This window comes from Dendrobates tinctorius, unplaced genomic scaffold (assembly GCF_039654945.1).
Source record: "Dendrobates tinctorius isolate UK_male_01 unplaced genomic scaffold, ASM3965494v1 ptg000196l, whole genome shotgun sequence".
In the NCBI taxonomy this organism is placed as follows: Eukaryota; Metazoa; Chordata; class Amphibia; order Anura; family Dendrobatidae; genus Dendrobates; species Dendrobates tinctorius.
In genome coordinates, this window is record NW_027361863.1 from 21862668 (window position 1) to 21885109 (window position 22442).

The window sequence follows — 22442 nt, forward strand, 5'->3', positions numbered from 1 at the left end:
CTGCTGTGCTTGTTAAATGACCGCCGCATCGCCAACATTCTCCACACGGCTGATTATTGGGTGTACACCCTCCTAGATCCTCGCTACTGGGACAACTTACAAAGCCTCATACCACAGTTGAACCGGGAGCGAAAAATGCGGGAGTACCAAGAAACACTTGTGCAGGCCATCATGTTCTCCATTCCCCCCACAAGTGTTGCTGGTAGTGCTTTTCAAACCAGCCATGTGGGTAGAGGCAGTGGAGGAAGCTCTGCACAAAGAGGTAGCAGAGGCAGTGCCGCAGGACAAGGCAAGGCCAGTATGGCCCAAATGTGGAAAAGTTTTGTGGGACCGCCACAAACGGCTACACCATCACAGACGGCTCCAGTCAGCAGGAGGCAACGTTTCCGTCAGATGGTGACAGACTACTTGTCGTGCCCTGTTAGTGTTCTCCCAGATGGCTCTTCCCCGTTCAAGTATTGGGTCTCTAAGCTGGATACATGGCCAGAGCTTAGCCAGTATGCATTGGAGGTGCTGGCTTGCCCTGCTGCCAGTGTATTATCGGAACGTGTCTTTAGTGCTGCAGGTGATGTGGTAACAGGCCGTCGCACGCGACTATCCGCCGATAATGTTGACCAGCTTACTTTTGTGAAAATGAACAAGGCCTGGATCTCACCTGAATTTGCCAGTCCTCTTCCAGAATAAATAATTGGCTGGCAACAGGATCCAGGTCTCCTGTTGTGTTCATGTTTCTATGACCTGAACTTTATTTCCTGGGCTACAGCAACGCCCGTTGTTGCTCAGAAGTGCTGTCCGCACAGACAAAACACTCGCTCATGTGTAAGTGGGGTTCGGTAACGTCAGCTGATCCCCTGCTGTGTGTACGGCAAACTCTCCTGCTGCCTACAACTTCTGACTACCTCTGATTTAATATGTTCTCTGATTTGCCCTCTGTCTCCACTCTGTTTTGAGTATTTCCTCCGGCCTACAACACCGCCTGTTTCTGCTGTCAAGTGCCGTCTGCACAATCCACACTTATTCCTGTGGTACCTGGGTCCTGTAACATCTGCTCATCTCCAGAGTTGAGCACGGCAATGTCTCCTGCTTTGTCTACATTCCCACTACTTGTAGTGGAAATGTGGACAGAGCAGGAGACATTGCCTGACTCACCTCTAGGGAGAAGCTGCTGTTACAGAACCCCAGTAACACAGGAACAAGTGTGGGTTGTGCAGACGGCATTTCAGAGCAGCAACTGGCGTGGTTGGAAGCCAGAGGAAATACTCGAAACAGAGTGAAGACAGAGGCCTAATTGGAGTACGTTGACAGTTAGTAGTAGTCTAGAAACAGTCGCAAACTGCCACCAATGAGGCCTCGGCCTACTACCTGATTTTCCCTGGGCTCCGACACCGCCAGTTGGTGCTCAGAAGTGCTGTCCACACAGACAAAACACTCGCTCATGTGTAAGTGGGGTTCGGTAACGTCAGCTGATCCCCTGCTGTGTGTATGGCAAAGTGTCCTGCTCCCTCCACAGTCAAACAACCTCAGATTTACACCTGGCTCCAAGTAGGCCTCGGCCTACTACCTCATTTTCCCTGGCCTCCGACAACGCCAGTTGGTGCTCGGAAGTGCTGTCCGCACAGACAAAACACTCGCTCATGTGTAAGTGGGGTTCGGTAACGTCAGCTGATCCCCTGCTGTGTGTACGGCAAACTCTCCTGCTGCCTACAACTTCTGACTACCTCTGATTTAATATGTTCTCTGATTTGCCCTCTGTCTCCACTCTGTTTTGAGTATTTCCTCCGGCCTACAACACCGCCTGTTTCTGCTCTCAAGTGCCGTCTGCACAATCCACACTTGTTCCTGTGGTACCTGGGTCCTGTAACATCTGCTCATCTCCAGAGTTGAGCACGGCAATGTCTCCTGCTTTGTCTACATTCCCACTACTTGTAGTGGAAATGTGGACAGAGCAGGAGACATTGCCTGACTCACCTCTAGGGAGAAGCTGCTGTTACAGAACCCCAGTAACACAGGAACAAGTGTGGGTTGTGCAGACGGCATTTCAGAGCAGCAACTGGCGTGGTTGGAAGCCAGAGGAAATACTCGAAACAGAGTGAAGACAGAGGCCTAATTGGAGTACGTTGACAGTTAGTAGTAGTCTAGAAACAATCGCAAACTGCCACCAAGTAGGCCTCGGCCTACTACCTGATTTTCCCTGGGCTCCGACACCGCCAGTTGGTGCTCAGAAGTGCTGTCCACACAGAAAAACACACTCGTTCATGTGAAAGTGGGGTTCGGTAACGTCAGCTGATCCCCTGCTGTGTATATGGCAAAGTGTCCTGCTCCCTCCACAGTCAAACAACCTCAGATTTACACCTGGCTCCAAGTAGGCCTCGGCCTACTACCTCATTTTCCCTGGCCTCCGACAACGCCAGTTGGTGCTCGGAAGTGCTGTCCGCACAGACAAAACACTCGCTCATGTGTAAGTGGGGTTCGGTAACGTCAGCTGATCCCCTGCTGTGTGTACGGCAAACTCTCCTGCTGCCTACAACTTCTGACTACCTCTGATTTAATATGTTCTCTGATTTGCCCTCTGTCTCCACTCTGTTTTGAGTATTTCCTCCGGCCTACAACACCGCCTGTTTCTGCTCTCAAGTGCCGTCTGCACAATCCACACTTGTTCCTGTGGTACCTGGGTCCTGTAACATCTGCTCATCTCCAGAGATGAGCACGGCAATGTCTCCTGCTTTGTCTACATTCCCACTACTTGTAGTGGAAATGTGGACAGAGCAGGAGACATTGCCTGACTCACCTCTAGGGAGAAGCTGCTGTTACAGAACCCCAGTAACACAGGAACAAGTGTGGGTTTTGCAGACGGCATTTCAGAGCAGCAACTGGCGTGGTTGGAAGCCAGAGGAAATACTCGAAACAGAGTGAAGACAGAGGCCTAATTGGAGTACGTTGACAGTTAGTAGTAGTCTAGAAACAATCGCAAACTGCCACCAAGTAGGTCTCGGCCTACAACCTCATTTTCCCTGGGCTCCGACAACGCCAGTTGGTGCTCGGAAGTGTTGTCCACACAGAAAAACACACTCGTTCATGTGAAAGTGGGGTTCGGTAACGTCAGCAGATCCCCTGCTGTGTGGCGGGCAGACTGCTGCTGCCTCCAAATTTTAGCTACTTCAGATTTAAACATTCTCTGATTTGGCCTCTGTCTCCACTCTGTCTCTAGTATTTCCCCTGACCTCCAACACCGCCAGTTCCTGCTCACAGTTGCCGTCCACGCATTCCACACGTGTTCCTGTGTTACTGGGGTTCTGTTACGTCAGCAGATCCCCCAATGTGTGTCCGCCACTGTCTCCTGCGCTGTCCACCTTCCCACTGCAAGCGGTGGGAATGTGGACAGAGCAGGAGACAGTGGCAGACACACATCAGGGGATCTGCTGACATTACAGAATCCCAGTAACACAGGAACACGTGTGGATTGGTCAGACGGCTACTGTACGCATAAACTGGTGGTGTTGGTGGTCACGTGAAATCCTGGATACAGAGTGGAGACAGATGCCTAATTGGAGCACGTTGACAGCCTGTTGTAGCCTACAAACAATCTAAAACTGCCATCAAGTAGGCCTCGGCCTGCACCCTGGTTCTCCCTGGGCTCCAACAACGCTAGTTGGTGCTCGGAAGTGCTGTCCACACAGAAAAAGACACTTGTTCATGTGAAAGTGGGGGTCAGTAATGTCAGCTGATCCCCTGCTGTGTGGAGGGCAAACTGCTGCTGCCTCCAAATTCAAACAACGTCTTATCTTAAACTGCCTCCAAGTAGGCCTCAGCCTACAAAATGACTATCCCTGGGCTCCAACATCGTCAGTTGTTGCTCGGAAGTGCCGTCCACATAGAAAAACACACTCGTTCATGTGAAAGTGGGGTTCGGTAACGTCGGCTGATCCCCTGCTGTGTGGAGGGCAAAGTGTCCTGCTCCCTCCAAAGTCAAAATACCTCAGCTTTACACCTGGCTCCTAGTAGGCCTCGGCCTGCACCATGATTGTCCCTGGGTTCCAACAACGCTAGTTGGTGCTCGGAAGTGCTATCCACACAGAAAAACACACTCGTTCATGTGAAAGTGGGGGTCAGTAACGTCAGCTGATCCCCTGCTGTGTGGAGGGCAAAGTGTCCTGCTCCCTCCAAAGTCAAAATACCTCAGCTTTACACCTGGCTCCTAGTAGGCCTCGGCCTGCACCATGATTGTCCCTGGGTTCCAACAACGCTAGTTGGTGCTCGGAAGTGCTGTCCACACAGAAAAACACACTCGTTCATGTGAAAGTGGGGTTCGGTAACGTCAGCTGATCCCCTGCTGTGTGGAGGGCAAACTGCTGCTGCCTCCAAATTGTAACTACTTCAGATTTAAACATTCTCTGATTTGGCCTCTGTCTCCACTCTGTCTCTAGTATTTCCCCTGACCTCCAACACCGCCAGTTCCTGCTCACAGTTGCCGTCCACGCATTCCACACTTGTTCCTGTGTTCCTGGTGTTCTGTAACGTGAGCTGATCCCCCAATGTGCGTCCGGCACTGTCTCCTGCGCTGCCCACCTTCCCACTGCAAGTGGTGGGAATGTGGACAGAGCAGGAGACATTGGCAGACAAACATCAGGGGATCTGCTGACATTACAGAACACCAGTAACACAGGAACACGTGTGGATTGGGCAGACGGCTACTGTACGCATAAACTGGCGGTGTTGGTAGTCACGTGAAATCCTGGAAACAGAGTGGAGACAGATGCCTAATTGGAGCACGTTGACAGTCTGTTGTAGCCTACAAACAATCTAAAACTGCCACCAAGTAGGCCTCGGCCTGCACCCTGGTTCTCCCTGGGCTCCAACAACGCTAGTTGGTGCTCAGAAGTGCTGTCCACACAGAAAAACACACTCGTTCATGTGAAAGTGGGGGTCAGTAACGTCAGCTGATCCCCTGCTGTGTGGAGGGCAAAGTGTCCTGCTCCCTCCAAAGTCAAAAAACCTCAACTTTACACCTGTCTCCAAGTAGGCCTCGGCCTGCACCATGATTGTCCCTGGGTTCCAACAACGCTAGTTGGTGCTCGGAAGTGCTGTCCACACAGAAAAACACACTCGTTCATGTGAAAGTGGGGTTCGGTAACGTCAGCTGATCCCCTGCTGTGTGGAGGGCAAACTGCTGCTGCCTCCAAATTGTAACTACTTCAGATTTAAACATTCTCTGATTTGGCCTCTGTCTCCATTCTGTCTCTAGTATTTCCCCTGACCTCCAACACCGCCAGTTCCTGCTCACAGTTGCCGTCCACGCATTCCACACTTGTTCCTGTGTTCCTGGTGTTCTGTAACGTGAGCTGATCCCCCAATGTGTGTCCGGCACTGTCTCCTGCGCTGTCCACCTTCCCACTGCAAGTGGTGGGAATGTGGACAGAGCAGGAGACATTGGCAGACAAACATCAGGGGATCTGCTGACATTACAGAACACCAGTAACACAGGAACACGTGTGGATTGGGCAGACGGCTACTGTACGCATAAACTGGCGGTGTTGGTAGTCACGTGAAATCCTGGAAACAGAGTGGAGACAGATGCCTAATTGGAGCACGTTGACAGTCTGTTGTAGCCTACAAACAATCTAAAACTACCACCAAGTAGGCCTCGGCCTACACCATGATTGTCCCTGGGCTCCAACAATGCCAGTTGGTGCTCGGCAGTGTCTTTGGCACGGGGACTCCCTGTTGCCCAGCCTGGTTCCAGCACGCCTGCTGTTTCCGGGTAGTGTCAAGGTCACTATGCCACCAATCCGTTGTCCTGTCGTCTTGCGGCCGGGTTAGCCGACTCTACGGTGCCTGCAGTTTAGGTGACTCCTATGTGGGCTGCGGGAACTGGCACTGAAGGCTGGATCCGTAGTGCCAATGGGACATGGACCCCCTGTAGGACTGTGGGTTTCGGTAACTGCGGCCGGCTTGCGGCCTGGCTACTTTGCTTTCAATGGGTACCTTCTGCTACCCACCCGGGTTCCAGCACTGTCTGCTGGTTCTCGCCAGAGCCTTTGGCCTAGGTGCCTCCATCTCGGTATCCGAGGTCCAGCACCGTCAGCTGTTCCTTGGTAGTGCTTTCTAGCACAGGTACCTCCTGCCTAGTAACCGTGGTCCAGCACCGTCAGCTGTTCCTCGGTAGTGCCATTGGATCTTGTAGCTTTTGCTACCCATCTGGGTTCCAGCACCGTCAGCTGGTTCTCGGCAGTGTCTTTGGCACGGGGACTCCCTGTTGCCCAGCCTGGTTCCAGCACGCCTGCTGTTTCCGGGTAGTGTCAAGGTCACTATGCCACCAATCCGTTGTCCTGTCGTCTTGCGGCCGGGTTAGCCGACTCTACGGTGCCTGCAGTTTAGGTGACTCCAAGTGGGCTGCGGGAACTGGCACTGAAGGCTGGATCCGTAGTGCCAATGGGACATGGACCCCCTGTAGGACTGTGGGTTTCGGTAACTGCGGCCAGCTTGCGGCCTGGCTACTTTGCTTTGAATGGGTACCTTCTGCTACCCACCCGGGTTCCAGCACTGTCTGCTGGTTCTCGCCAGAGCCTTTGGCCTAGGTGCCTCCATCTCGGTATCCGAGGTCCAGCACCGTCAGCTGGTCCTTGGTAGTGCTTTCTAGCACAGGTACCTTCTGCTTAGTAACCGTGGTCCAGCACCGTCAGCTGTTCCTCGGTAGTGCCATTGGATCTTGTAGCTTTTGCTACCCATCTGGGTTCCAGCACCGTCAGCTGGTTCTCGGCAGTGTCTTTGGCACGGGGACTCCCTGTTGCCCAGCCTGGTTCCAGCACGCCTGCTGTTTCCGGGTAGTGTCAAGGTCACTATGCCACCAATCCGTTGTCCTGTCGTCTTGCGGCCGGGTTAGCCGACTCTACGGTGCCTGCAGTTTAGGTGACTCCTATGTGGGCTGCGGGAACTGGCACTGAAGGCTGGATCCGTAGTGCCAATGGGACATGGACCCCCTGTAGGACTGTGGGTTTCGGTAACTGCGGCCAGCTTGCGGCCTGGCTACTTTGCTTTGAATGGGTACCTTCTGCTACCCACCCGGGTTCCAGCACTGTCTGCTGGTTCTCGCCAGAGCCTTTGGCCTAGGTGCCTCCATCTCGGTATCCGAGGTCCAGCACCGTCAGCTGGTCCTTGGTAGTGCTTTCTAGCACAGGTACCTTCTGCTTAGTAACCGTGGTCCAGCACCGTCAGTTGGTCCTCGGTAGTGCAATTGGCTCTTTTTCCTTCTGCCACCCATCCGGGTGCCAGCATTGTCTGCTGGTTCTCGCCACAGCCTTTGGCCTAGGTGCCTCCATCTCGGTATCCGAGGTCCAGCACCGTCAGCTGGTCCTTGGTAGTGCTTTCTAGCACAGGTACCTCCTGCCTAGTAACCGTGGTCCAGCACCGTCAGCTGTTCCTCGGTAGTGCCATTGGCTCTTGTAGCTTTTGCTACCCATCTGGGTTCCAGCACCGTCAGCTGGTTCTCGGCAGTGTCTTTGGCACGGGGACTCCCTGTTGCCCAGCCTGGTTCCAGCACGCCTGCTGTTTCCGGGTAGTGTCAAGGTCACTATGCCACCAATCCGTTGTCCTGTCGTCTTGCGGCCGGGTTAGCCGACTCTACGGTGCCTGCAGTTTAGGTGACTCCTATGTGGGCTGCGGGAACTGGCACTGAAGGCTGGATCCGTAGTGCCAATGGGACATGGACACCCTGTAGGACTGTGGGTTTCGGTAACTGCGGCCGGCTTGCGGCCTGGCTACTTTGCTTTCAATGGGTACCTTCTGCTACCCACCCGGGTTCCAGCACTGTCTGCTGGTTCTCGCCAGAGCCTTTGGCCTAGGTGCCTCCATCTCGGTATCCGAGGTCCAGCACCGTCAGCTGGTCCTTGGTAGTGCTTTCTAGCACAGGTACCTCCTGCCTAGTAACCGTGGTCCAGCACCGTCAGTTGGTCCTCGGTAGTGCCATTGGCTCTTGTTCCTTCTGCTACCCATCCGGGTGCCAGCACTGTCTGCTGGTTCTCGCCACAGCCTTTGGCCTAGGTGCCTCCATCTCGGTATCCGAGGTCCAGCACCGTCAGCTGGTCCTTGGTAGTGCTTTTTAGCACAGGTACCTTCTGCTTAGTAACCGTGGTCCAGCACCGTCAGTTGGTCCTCGGTAGTGCCATTGGCTCTTGTTCCTTCTGCTACCCATCCGGGTGCCAGCACTGTCTGCTGGTTCTCGCCACAGCCTTTGGCCTAGGTGCCTCCATCTCGGTATCCGAGGTCCAGCACCGTCAGCTGGTCCTTGGTAGTGCTTTTTAGCACAGGTACCTTCTGCTTAGTGACCGTGGTCCAGCACCGTCAGTTGGTCCTCGGTAGTGCCATTGGCTCTTGTTCCTTCTGCTACCCATCCGGGTGCCAGCACTGTCTGCTGGTTCTCGCCAGTTTCTCAGCCTTCTTGTAACTTCTGCTACATTTCCAAGACCAAGCTTTTTGAAATTGTCTTTGGTAATCCTTATTGATCTCCATGACGATGACCCTGATGATGACGACCCTGAAGACCACACCAAAGAAGACCAGAAATATGACCCTAAATAATAAGACCAAGAGGACAAAGAACATGAAGACAACCACCAAGATACAGAACAAAAGACAGAAGAACAAGAAGCAGAAGAAGCAAAAGCAGAAGAACAGAAAGCAGAAGAACATTAAGCATAAGACAAAAAATCAGCATAGAAGAAATCAAAATTATAAGCAGAAGAAGACTAAGCAGTAAACGGGGGTGAGTCCGTTCCTCCTCGTGGTGCCCCTGGAAAATGTCTGCTGCTGCAGGCCAAACTGAACGCGGACAAATCCTGTTGTAAATCTTTTGTGACAGGCAGAACGTAAGGTGTAATCTTATAACTTTTATAGATAAGTACTACAGGAATGCCTGTCACCATAAGAAAATGAAGAAAAAGAAGAATAGGAAGAAGATGAAGAAATAGCATATGAAAATTATTAATAGCTGAATAAGAAGAATATGAAGAATGGAAAAAAAAAATTAATGGGAAGAAGATGAAGAAGAAGAAGATGAATAAGGTGAAGAAAAAGTTGATGAAAAAAATGCTACTGCTGCGGATCACGAAGGAGAAAGTGTGGGAGAAGTACAAAAGAAGGTGAAGAGCATGGAAGTTGCGAAACATACATATCTGACTAAATATAAAAAAGTTAACATAGTCAATATCTTTTTAACTCCGAACGTCTTGAAAAAAAAAATTGGAATTAATGCTATGCCATGTGATTTGAATAAACCACTATGCTTTTAATGTCTCCTCCACCTCCCACAATACATTCTACATGATTCTTATTTGTTTTCAATTATGTAGAATTAGCCAACAAGGAAATAAAGGGCTTTTTTTAATTCCGATACCGGAAGTCCCATTGACTTGAATGGGACTTCCGGTATCGGAATCCGCGATACCCGATATTTTTTTCGTATCGGGCGATACCATCCGATACGATATTTTTGGGTATCGAACGGTATCGCTCAACACTAGTCTCGAGTCATTCTAACACACACGGGAAGGGAGATACATAGAACAGCCATTAGCAACTAGGTAGCAAAATTGTGTTTAGTCTCTATGAGTAGCAGGGGGCCCGGACGGATCCGATGGCGCCATAACCGCTGCTCTAGGACCACTCAGAAAGGAGTTATGGTCTTTCATAGGTTTTGGGCGATTTATCTCCAAACCTCTAGGGGAGGGGATTTAAGTTCAGCCCAGACGGCAGGAGGGGAGTGACCCAGAGGGGTAAATGCTTGTGTGCAGCATTTCCTATTGATTTTTCTCTGGGAGTTCACAACGACATATTGTGTGACAACAAGTCAATGAGATCTCAATCTGAGGATGCGCCGCCCCCGGCCGGCCATTTTCACGGGGGCCGCCGCATCGCAGTGATGGATGTGCTTGGGGCTCCCGGCTTTCACAAAATGCCTACGGAGCCCCCCCCCCCACAGCAATTTTCACCCCCAGCGGCGCACATCTGAACACCCCTCATCCCAGCCTGCAGTAACGTGCCACTCTTGCCTCCTCCAGCAACGACCCTGGGACCCTGCTCCACTGCAGCCTGCGCCACCAAACGCCCCTTTCTGCCAGTCCGGGGTCCACAGCATCGCCCTCCTCCTGCAGCGATCCTGGGACCCCACTTCATCGCAGCCACCACCCCCCGGTAAGCAATAAGACGCATGGATTATAAGAGGTACCATCATTTAATTAAAAAAAAAGGTTTTTTTCCTATTTTTCTCCTCAAAATTTGGGGTGTGTCTTATAATCATCAAAATACGGTATAACTCGCAGTGTTACTGTTGATGATAATCTATCACACTGCTGAGCAAATATCTGCTAGACCAATAACAGGGTTCATATATTAACGAACATCCACTTTGATTTTTGGTAGAGTTCCCATAAAAGAGAACCAAGGGCCACAGCCTCACACGAACACTTAACCCCTTGGTCGGTCACTCCCTTTTCCACCCCCGAGATGGTCCTAGTTTCCCTCCCCTGGACTCTTGTAGCTGAAACTCCAAAACCTATGATGGATCACAACTTCTCAACGGAAGGTCATAGGGAGGTGGTTTTGACACCACTGGATCTGGCCAGGCCCCCATTACGCTTGGAGACCAAACACTACTTCGCTACCTGGCTTCTACTAGCCGTTCTAGAGTTCTTCCCACCCCGGGGTGCTAGAAAGGTTTGAAACCTCGGCGGGTATTTGGCCCGTCTCCAAGGTCTCAAAAATGTAACCGGTATATGGCTAAGATGTACGATAACTCTATAACTCCTTATGAAATTACGGATCCCGCACATCTGGGGGGAATTGTTTGAAGGAACTTGGGCTCCCAACTTGGGCTACTGAGGCTATGAGTTTTTCCACTTTGGAGCTTTTGAAGCTGAACCTCCTGGTAAGCCAGGTGTCCTGTCTCAGCTTCACACTTCTGAAAAAGGTATGTAATCTTGGACCGGATATGGTACAGTCAATTGGCATGAAATTATATACCCTATATTCTTCACCCCAACGTATTATTACCCTTTCTAAATCACTTGTGAAGCCACATCTAAAATATGGGATCTAGTTTTGGTCTCCACGTTTTAAAAAGGATATTCAGAAGTTAGAGTCAGTTCAAAGGTGACAACTAGATTATTACAAGGGATGGAAGGCCTCTCATATAAGGAGAGGTGAAAAACTTGCACTTGTTCAGCTTAGAAAAAAAGACGTCTCAGAGGAGATCTCATTTATATGCATATTGTATTTTTCAGACTATTAGATGCACTTTTTTCCCCCAAAACTGGGAGTCTGAATGTAACTTAACGGGAGGGGTGACTGTGTAGCGGTGTCACAGGAGGTAAGGGCCCTTCTGCAGGAAGCCAGTGCTGGCAGGAGTGGGATGATGCTGCGAGCCTTGGGTTGGGAGGAGGGGCCCAAGGCCCGCAAGCTCGCACCGCTGGGACACTCCCTCCTCCCAGCCAAGGTCCCACAGCATCACCAAAGGAGGACATATGATTTATTCCTTTTCAAGACCATACTAACAACCAGGGGGCGCTCATTACAGGTGGAAGAAAGGTGATTCAGGCAGCGAAATAGGAAAGGGTTCTTTACAGTTAGAGCAGTCAGACTATGGAATGCCGACCACAGGAGCTAGTAATGGCAGATAGTAGAAGACACTCGGTTAGCATGCTAACCTGAGCATGTTCGCTCACTAGCATTAACCCCTTTAACTTTGTTTTTTTCCTCTCCCTTCAGCCATGAGCCTTCATTTTTTTATAAAAAGGTCTTATCTGAGCATGCTCGGGTGCTAACAGAGTGACGAAAAATATGTTAGAGTTCCCGCAGCTGCATGTCTCGTAGCTGTTCGACTGCCTGTTTATTAGGCAATCTCTGCATGTGTTGTGGCTGTCGAACACCCGCGAGACATACAGCTGCGGGGACTGGAATATATTATTCAAGCATGCTGAAGACACTCAGTGAGCACCCGAGCATGCTCAGATAACACCTTATCCAAGCACGTTTGCTCATCGCTACTCTTTGCTTTTCACGTCGGCTTTTTTCCCTACTTTATTTGGCCTTTCCGTAACCAAAGCCATCATCTACTTACAGTTGAGTAAGATTTGAACCTAAACTTTACGTCAAACCAAACGGAAACCACGTTCCACAGGGTCTATAAAATATAGCGTCTTCCAAGTATGAGTCTATAAAACATGGTGAAGGTGGCATTTCACCTCTACTAGATTAAATCTCGTAAATTACCAACGCTACAATACTGCGTCCCTTTTAAAGTGGATTTGTCGCCAAATTTCAAAATACCTTAGTAAATAAATCTCTTTAACCCGATGAGTCCGGTGTGCTTACGATGAAAAACTACACGTCAAAATGGATTTCAAATGAGCATATTATTAGTCCAGCTGGAGCTCAGAATGCTCAATTTCACATTTATAGCCATATGTGACTGTAATCTGCATTTACTGCTCACCTGAGCCGTTATCTGTAGGAGTCTCGTATTTCCACTGCTCATCGTCCCAGATGTCGATCTCCTCTATTTTTATTATGGATAGATCATTACTACTGTTCAGATCTTCATCCTCATTCATCAGCTGTGAAATAAGTATGGTGAAAGTTACAGATACACGGACGCGTCACATGGAATGAGCAGAAACGAACTGAAAAAAACTATTTACACCCTATCCATTGATGATCGGCGGGAGCCTGACAGCTAAGACCCCCCCGATCCATTTTTTGACTATGGGAATACAGCGCTGCACATCACAGCCCCAATGACAGTGAGTATAGCAGAGGCCGACAATCCGCACCTGCGCTCCATTCAGGGTGGGGTCAAAGAGCCTCAATCTAAGGATCTACGAGAGTCCAAGATGTCAGAACCCAAAAAGTCTCCCGTCATCCAATGCATAGGCAATAACTTGTTGTTTTGGGAATATCTCTTTAATTAACAAGACGACCAAAAATGACACAACCTCAAATATCTGCATGTCTCCTTATCCCAACCTGTTTCACAGCCAGAAAACTGCGAGAAGATCCAGACACCCTGTAATGTCTGTGGTCAGCCGCCTTCTCCGCCATGTATAAATCATACAATAATGGAGATTGGGCAGAACACCCGACCTGCACAGCCTCCTACACATCAGAGTCCTACAACCTTCTCTCCACCTACCTGATGATCCTGTGAACAGTCCGGAGGTCCGGGATGTCTCTCTGGCGTCGTCCTCTTACTGGTTCTTACTGTAGAGGGCACATAATGAAATTATAAGATATACAGTTGTGGCCAAAAGTATTGACACCCCTGCAATTCTGTCAGATAATACTCAGTTTCTTCCTGAAAATGATTGCAATCACAAATTCTTTGGTATTATTATCTTCATTTAATTTGTCTTAACTGAAAAAACACAAAAAGAATTGTCCTAAAGCCAAATTGGATATAATTCCACACCAAACATAAAAAAGAGGGTGGACAAAAGTATTGGCACTGTTCGAAAAATCATGTGATGCTTCTCTAATTTGTGTAATTAACAGCACCTGTAACTTACCTGTGGCACCTAACAGGTGTTGGCAATAACTAAATCACACTTGCAGCCAGTTGACATGGATTAAAGTTGACTCATCCTCTGTCCTGTGTCCTTGTGTGTACCACATTGAGCATGGAGAACAGAAAGAAGACCAAAGAACTGTCTGAGGACTTGAGAAACCAAATTGTGAGGAAGCGTGAGCAATCTCAAGGCTACAAGTCCATCTCCAAAGACCTGAATGTTCCTGTGTCTACCGTGCGCAGTGTCATCAAGAAGTTTAAAGCCCATGGCACTGTGGCTAACCTCCCTAGATGTGGCCGGAAAAGAAAAATTGACAAGAGATTTCAACGCAAGATTGTGCGGATGTTGGATAAAGAACCTCGACTAACATCCAAACAAGTTCAAGCTGCCCTGCAGTCCGAGGGTACAACAGTGTCAACCCGTACTATCTGTCGGCATCTGAAAGAAAAGGGACGGTATGGCAGGAGACCCAGGAAGACCCCACTTCTTACCCCGAGGCATAAAAAAGCCAGGCTGGAGTTTGCCAAAACTTACCTGAAAAAGCCTAAAACGTTTTGGAAGAATGTTCTCTGGTCAGATGAGACAAAAGTAGAGCTTTTTGGGCAAAGGCATCAACATAGAGTTTACAGGAGAAAAAAAGAGGCATTCAAAGAAAAAAACACGATCCCTACAGTTAAACATGGCGGAGGCTCCCTGATGTTTTGGGGTTGCTTTGCTGCCTCTGGCACTGGACTGCTTGACCGTGTGCATGGCATTATGAAGTCTGAAGGCTACCAACAAATTTTGCAGCATAATGTAAGGCCCAGTGTGAGAAAGCTGGGTCTCCCTCAGAGTCATGGGTCTTCCAGCAGGACAATGACCCAAAACACACTTCAAAAAGCACTAGAAAATGGTTTGAGAGAAAGCACTGGAGACTTCTAAGGTGGCCAGCAATGAGTCCAGACCTGAATCCCATAGAACACCTGTGGAGAGATCTAAAAATGGCAGTTTGGAGAAGGCACCCTTCAAATATCAGGGACCAGGAGCAGTTTGCCAAAGAAGAATGGTCTAAAATTCCAACAGAGCATTGTAAGAAACCCATTGATGGTTACCGGAAGCGGTTGGTCGCAGTTATTTTGGCTAAAGGTTGTGCAACCAAGTATTAGGCTGAGGGTGCCAATACTTTTGTCTGGCCCATTTTTGGAGTTTTGTGTGAAATGATCAATGTTTTGCTTTTTGCTTCATTCTCTTTTGTGTTTTTCATTTAAGACAAATTAAATGAAGATAATAATACCAAAGAATTTGTGTTTGCAATCATTTTCAGGAAGAAACTGAGTATTATCTGACAGAATTGCAGGGGTGTCAATACTTTTGGCCACAACTGTAAGTAGTTTAGGGGTCGGCTGCTTCAGGAAACTTAATAAGAACTGCAATGATTGGAACAAATCTACCAGTAAGCTTTATTAGAAGTTCTGCTCTGTTCTTGCTCCTTTAGACATCACTCCCGTCATTAGTATGAAGACGCCGGTTATTCCTATGACTAAGGGTGCACTCCAGGCACTCGAAACGCGTCAGGCAACTTGATTTTAATATGGCTTAATTTGCCACAATAAAATATATTATTTTTTTCTTTATTCGTGGAGTGCCGTCAATCTCCTTTTTGCCGGTTAGGCTAGTTTCACATTTGTGTCTTGTCTTTGTGCGCAATTAGAAATACATGCGTTCTCTAGCTGTCACATTTCCTTGAAAAAATCCTTGAAACAGACTCCACCAATGGGACGCCAGTGGGCGTGTGTCATGGAAAAGGGGTCGATTAAACCAATGTCTAGACATGTTTACTCTTAAAACGCATGCGTATGTAAACGTAGGCGTACGCATGTCCATGCGCACACCAGCGTTCCCATAGACTGTAATGCGTTGTTTTGACGCATTCCGTGCGCAAGCGATTTTTTTTTTTACGTCTTTGGGCGGACCCAAACATGCAACATGTTGCGTCAGGCGCGTCTAGACGCACACCTGGAAAAAAACGCATGCGCGTGAAAAACGCAGACGAACGCATGCAAACGTAAGACCATGCGTGCGCCATGTTAAACATAGATACGCATGACGCACCCGATGTGCTGCGCACAAAAACACTAATGTGAAACCGGCCTTACCAGTCACGTCACTCTGCATCACATGCCTCATCATTGGCCTCGGAGGCGGCTACTGCTCCTGCACCAGTGAGTGACGGAAGCGGTCACATATCGGTCTATACTGTGACAGAGACCGGTGAGGAACCCAGGAATGGTGGGAATCATTACGGCGAATATTTCTTATTTTGTGGCATTCTGAATTTTTTCTTTCAGTTGTTGGATAACTTCATCTATTACCTGGTGATGTGCGGGGCTGGTGGTCCTCCATCATCACGTCCTTGTACCGATCCTTGTGTTCTTCTAGATACTCCCACTCCTCCATGGAGAAGTAGACGGTGACGTCCTGACACCTTATAGGAACCTGACACATACAATGATACCGTCATCCCCCGATCCCTCCATAGCGTCACTGTATAATGTCCCAGCATTCCCAGCAGTGTCACCTCTCCAGTCAGCAGCTCAATCATCTTGTAGGTGAGTTCTAGGATCTTCTGGTCATTGATGTCCTCATGTATCCGGGGATGAGGTGGAGACCCGGTGATTGGGCTCGTGTTTCCTTCCCGTCCCTCAGACCCAGGAGCCTGACAGCGATCATCGGAGGTCTTCTTCACCACCGTGTAATCCTGCACATGACACAGTAATACCATAGTAATACCAGAATCCTCACCTCTCCGGTCACATCATCTGTTATTCCCATGGATGGTGTAATGTGACGTCAGCAGAATCTCTCACCTCTCCTGTAAGCCGGAAGAGGATCTCCAGGGTGAGATTTAGCATCATCTCCGCCATCTTCTCTCTGCTCCTGTCCATCTCTAATGAGTCAATGTGAAGATATCAGAGCAGAAGATCCTGTATTGTAAGAACCTGAAATGGAAAGAAGATGAACAAATGAAAGGCGAGATAAACTCTCACGGGAAAAAAAACCCGAGAGCAATTGTTGAAATATAAAGTGCAGAGTTTCTACTGTTTACAGATGAGATGATTGAAAATGGCTTCATACAACCGCTGCAGCTAATCACTGGCCGCAGCGGTGATATTAAGTTCTAGCGTTCAGAGATTTCCCAATGTGCCGTCACTCGGGATCACACACGGATCGTCCAGGACGACAACGATGGGAAACGACGGCGGCAAACAGCAATGGTTCCCGGAACGAAGCGTTCTTCTCAGGTTACAAGGTGCTCCGAGAAACAAGCAGCGGCTCTCTGCCTCCGCACAGATCGCTCATCACTGCTGGTAACCTGTTAAATGCCGCTGTCAGTCTGTGACAGGGCCCGATCAGGACGGTACACCTGTGAAAAGTCAGCCACGGCCGCGCTCACAGGACGCCGCGACTGTCGCTGCACACAGGCACAAGCGGTCAGACGATCGCAGGCTCAAGACCCCGAAAAGGCTTCAATAAGAGCAAGAAAAGGAAAAACCACTGAGCACAGAATAAACTTCATCTGTCCAAAATGACGCCACAGAGAGGAAATACAGGGGGAAGGGGAAAGAAAATGGGGGATAAAAGCCTAAAAGTGACTCCACAGGAAGGGACGCAAGGGCAGCCGCTGGTGAAGGGGTTAACGCTGGCTGTGCCCAGGGATGTGTTCACACCTACCTCCTCCTGCAAAGCCGCACGGCCCCCGGGGTACACGGCACTTCCAGCTGTCCGTAGGGTGACGTCACCGGAAGGGGCGGAGCTCACACCCAGAAGTAGCGGTGCACGTGTGTGCCGGTCATCTCCTTCCTGCTGCAGTTTCTGTGTAGACGGCTTGTGACGGACGGAGAACCGCGCAGGAGCCGCTGTCATGTGCACAGCTCGTCACTGAGAAGAGACAGGAGGAGCTGCTGATGGAAGCGGCTCTCACTGCAGAACATACTGAGGGCGGGGAGACCCTGCTACTGGGCGTTATACTGGGGCAGGGACGAAGCGATAACGTGCTGTATAGAGGACGTGGGTTTTACAAGGCTGACCTCATTGTTATTTTTATGATTTCATGGGGGATCCTGCACCGTGGCTCAGTGGTTAGCACTGTTATGCTGGGATCCTGCACCGTGGCTCAGTGGTTAGCACTGTTGCTATGCTGGGATCCTGCACGGTGGCTCAGTGTTTAGCACTGTTGCTATGCTGGGATCCTGCACGGTGGCTCAGTGGTTAGCACTGTTGCTATGCTGGGATCCTGCACCGTGGCTCAGTGTTTAGCACTGTTGTTATGCTGGGATCCTGCACGGTGGCTCAGTGGTTAGCACTGTTATGCTGGGATCCTGCACCGTGGCTCAGTGGTTAGCACTGTTGCTATGCTGGGATCCTGCACCGTGGCTCAGTGTTTAGCACTGTTGCTATGCTGGGATCCTGCACGGTGGCTCAGTGGTTAGCACTGTTGCTATGCTGGGATCCTGCACCGTGGCTCAGTGTTTAGCACTGTTGTTATGCTGGGATCCTGCACGGTGGCTCAGTGGTTAGCACTGTTGCTATGCTGGGATCCTGCACGGTGGCTCAGTGGTTAGCACTGTTGTTATGCTGGGATCCTGCACCGTGGCTCAGTGTTTAGCACTGTTGCTATGCTGGGATCCTGCACGGTGGCTCAGTGGTTAGCACTGTTGTTATGCTGGGATCCTGCACCGTGGCTCAGTGTTTAGCACTGTTGTTATGCTGGGATCCTGCACCGTGGCTCAGTGGTTAGCACTGTTGCTATGCTGGGATCCTGCACGGTGGCTCAGTGGTTAGCACTGTTATGCTGGGATCCTGCACGGTGGCTCAGTGGTTAGCACTGTTGCTATGCTGGGATCCTGCACGGTGGCTCAGTGGTTAGCACTGTTATGCTGGGATCCTGCACGGTGGCTCAGTGGTTAGCACTGTTATGCTGGGATCCTGCACGGTGGCTCAGTGGTTAGCACTGTTGCTATGCTGGGATCCTGCACGGTGGCTCAGTGGTTAGCACTGTTGCTATGCTGGGATCCTGCACGGTGGCTCAGTGGTTAGCACTGTTATGCTGGGATCCTGCACGGTGGCTCAGTGGTTAGCACTGTTATGCTGGGATCCTGCACGGTGGCTCAGTGGTTAGCACTGTTATGCTGGGATCCTGCACGGTGGCTCAGTGGTTAGCACTGTTGCTATGCTGGGATCCTGCACGGTGGCTCAGTGGTTAGCACTGTTGCTATGCTGGGATCCTGCACCGTGGCTCAGTGTTTAGCACTGTTGCTATGCTGGGATCCTGCACGGTGGCTCAGTGGTTAGCACTGTTGCTATGCTGGGATCCTGCACGGTGGCTCAGTGGTTAGCACTGTTGCTATGCTGGGATCCTGCACGGTGGCTCAGTGGTTAGCACCGTTGCTATGCTGGGAGCCTGCATGGTGGCTCAGTGGTTAGCACTGTTGCTATGCTGGGAGCCTGCACGGTGGCTCAGTGGTTAGCACTGTTGCTATGCTGGGATCCTGCACGGTGGCTCAGTGGTTAGCACTGTTGCTATGCTGGGATCCTGCACGGTGGCTCAGTGGGTAGTACTGTTGCTATGCTGGGATCCTGCACGGTGGCTCAGTGGTTAGCACTGTTGCTATGCTGGGATCCTGCACGGTGGCTCAGTGGTTAGCACTGTTGCTATGCTGGGATCCTGCATGGTGGCTCAGTGGTTAGCACCGTTGCTATGCTGGGAGCCTGCATGGTGGCTCAGTGGTTAGCACTGTTGCTATGCTGGGAGCCTGCACGGTGGCTCAGTGGTTAGCACTGTTGCTATGCTGGGATCCTGCATGGTGGATCAGTGGTTAGCACTGTTGCTATGCTGGGATCCTGCACGGTGGCTCAGTGGTTAGCACTGTTGCTATGCTGGGATCCTGCACGGTGGCTCAGTGGTTAGCACTGTTGTTATGCTGGGATCCTGCACGGTGGCTCAGTGGTTAGCACTGTTGTTATGCTGGGATCCTGCACGGTGGCTCAGTGTTTAGCACTGTTGTTATGCTGGGATCCTGCATGGTGGCTCAGTGGTTAGCACTGTTGCTATGCTGGGATCCTGCATGGTGGCTCAGTGGTTAGCACTGTTGCTATGCTGGGATCCTGCATGGTGGCTCAGTGGTTAGCACTGTTGCTATGCTGGGATCCTGCACGGTGGCTCAGTGGTTAGCACTGTTGCTATGCTGGGATCCTGCACGGTGGCTCAGTGGTTAGCACTGTTGCTATGCTGGGATCCTGCATGGTGGATCAGTGGTTAGCACTGTTGCTATGCTGGGATCCTGCACGGTGGCTCAGTGGGTAGTACTGTTGCTATGCTGGGATCCTGCACCGTGGCTCAGTGTTTAGCACTGTTGTTATGCTGGGATCCTGCACCGTGGCTCAGTGTTTAGCACTGTTGTTATGCTGGGATCCTGCACCGTGGCTCAGTGTTTAGCACTGTTGTTATGCTGGGATCCTGCACGGTGGCTCAGTGGTTAGCACTGTTGCTATGCTGGGATCCTGCACGGTGGCTCAGTGGGTAGTACTGTTGCTATGCTGGGATCCTGCACCGTGGCTCAGTGTTTAGCACTGTTGTTATGCTGGGATCCTGCACCGTGGCTCAGTGTTTAGCACTGTTGTTATGCTGGGATCCTGCACCGTGGCTCAGTGTTTAGCACTGTTGTTATGCTGGGATCCTGCACGGTGGCTCAGTGGGTAGTACTGTTGCTATGCTGGGATCCTGCACCGTGGCTCAGTGTTTAGCACTGTTGTTATGCTGGGATCCTGCACCGTGGCTCAGTGTTTAGCACTGTTGTTATGCTGGGATCCTGCACCGTGGCTCAGTGTTTAGCACTGTTGTTATGCTGGGATCCTGCACCGTGGCTCAGTGGTTAGCACTGTTGCTATGCTGGGATCCTGCACCGTGGCTCAGTGGTTAGCACTGTTGTTATGCTGGGATCCTGCACGGTGGCTCAGTGGGTAGTACTGTTGCTATGCTGGGATCCTGCACCGTGGCTCAGTGGTTAGCACTGTTATGCTGGGATCCTGCACGGTGGCTCAGTGGGTAGTACTGTTGCTATGCTGGGATCCTGCATGGTGGCTCAGTGGGTAGTACTGTTGCTATGCTGGGATCCTGCACGGTGGCTCAGTGGTTAGCACTGTTATGCTGGGATCCTGCACGGTGGCTCAGTGGTTAGCACTGTTATGCTGGGATCCTGCACGGTGGCTCAGTGGTTAGCTCTGTTGTTATGCTGGGATCCTGCACGGTGACTTAGTGGTTAGCTCTGTTGTTATGCTGGGATCCTGCACGGTGGCTCAGTGGTTAGCACTGTTATGCTGGGATCCTGCACGGTGGCTCAGTGGTTAGCCCTGTTGCTATGCAGGGATCCTGCACGGTGGCTCAGTGGTTAGTACTGTTGCTTTGCTGGGATCCTGCATGGTGGTGCAGTAATCAGCCCTTGCTTTGCTGTGCTCCAATGTAACACATGGTTCTCCAGTCTCAGGAGCAGTGAGGGCCCTGATCGCAAGGTACAATCTTTAAGAAAATAAGGGGGGGGGACACAATAAGTAGGACGTGCTGTTATGTACGGTCCGGCCATCATTATAATAATTAAGGGTTTTCATATAAAGCTGCATGATCCCGTCATCGGCCGGCATCTGTATATGTACATATACACTACCATTCAAAAGTTTGGGGTCACCCAGACAATTTTGTGTTTTCCATGAAATCTCATACTTTTATTAATCACATGAGTGGCCAAATGAATGTAAAATCTCGTCCAGACATTGACAAGGCTCAAAAAAAAAAAGATTTTTATTTGAAATAATAATTTTCTCCTTCAGACTTTGCTTTCGGCACAGAATGCTCCTTTGCAGCAATTCCAGCATTGCCGACCTTTGGCATTCTAGCAGTTAATTTGCGGAGGTAATCTGGAGAAATTTCACCCCATGCTTCCAGAAGCCCCTCCCACATGTCGGTTTGGCTTGATGGGCACTTTTTGCGAACCATACGGTCAAGCTGCTCCCACAACAGCTCAATGGGGCTGAGATCTGATGACTGCGCTGGCCACTCCATTACAGATAGAATACCAGCTGTCTGCTTCTTCCCTAAGTAGCTCTTGCATAATTTGGAGGTGTGCTTTGGGTCATTGTCCTGTTGTAGGATGAAATTGGCTCCAATCAAGCGCTGTCCACAGGGTCTGGCATGGCGTTGCAAAATGGAGTGATAGCCATCTTTATCAAAAATCCCTTTTACCTTGTACAAATCTCCCACTTTACCAGCACCAAAGCAACCCCAGACCATCACATTGCCTCCACCATGCTTGACAGATGGCGTCAGGCACTCTTCCTGCATCTTTTCAGTTGTTCTGCGTCTCACAAATGTTCTTCTGTGTGATCTAAACACCTCAAATTTGATGTCTGTCCATAACACTTTTTTCCATTCTTCCTCTGTCCAATGTCTGTGTTCTTTTGCCCATATTAACATTTTCCTTTTATTAGCCAGTCTCGGATATGGCTTTTTCTTTGCCACTCTGCCCTGAAGGCCAGCATCCCGGAGTCGCCTCTTCACTGTAGACATTGACACTGGCATTTTGCATGTGCTATTTAATGAAGCTTCCAGTTGAAGACCTGTGAGGCGTTGATTTCTCAAACTACAGACTCTAATGTACTTGTCTTGTTGCTCAGTTGTGCAGCGGGGCCTCCCACTTCTCTTTCTACTCTGGTTAGAGCCTGTTTGTGCTCTCCTCTGAAGGGAGTAGTACACACCATTGTAGGAAATCTTCAGTTTCTTGGCAATTTCTCACATGGAATAGAACTAATTTCTAAGAACAAGAATAGACTGTCGAGTTTCACTTGAAAGTTCTTTTT

At 50.1% G+C, this 22442-nt stretch overlaps 1 protein-coding gene across 1 annotated transcript in view; it reads right to left on the reverse strand.

The window, feature by feature from the left end:
* The window catches only part of LOC141056101 (uncharacterized), a 97221-nt gene extending 79751 nt beyond the window's left edge, over positions 1 to 17470 (reverse strand). Inside the window, exons 1-6 of the mRNA XM_073552756.1 lie at positions 17265 to 17470; positions 16400 to 16531; positions 16111 to 16290; positions 15905 to 16028; positions 13181 to 13248; positions 12485 to 12605 (exon numbers count right to left, since the gene is read on the reverse strand). Of these exons, the coding sequence (XP_073408857.1) occupies positions 12485 to 12605; positions 13181 to 13248; positions 15905 to 16028; positions 16111 to 16290; positions 16400 to 16477 (571 nt within the window). The 5' untranslated portion in view covers positions 16478 to 16531; positions 17265 to 17470. The remainder of the gene's footprint in view (positions 1 to 12484; positions 12606 to 13180; positions 13249 to 15904; positions 16029 to 16110; positions 16291 to 16399; positions 16532 to 17264) is intronic.
* Between the last annotated feature and the right edge of the window lie 4972 nt (positions 17471 to 22442).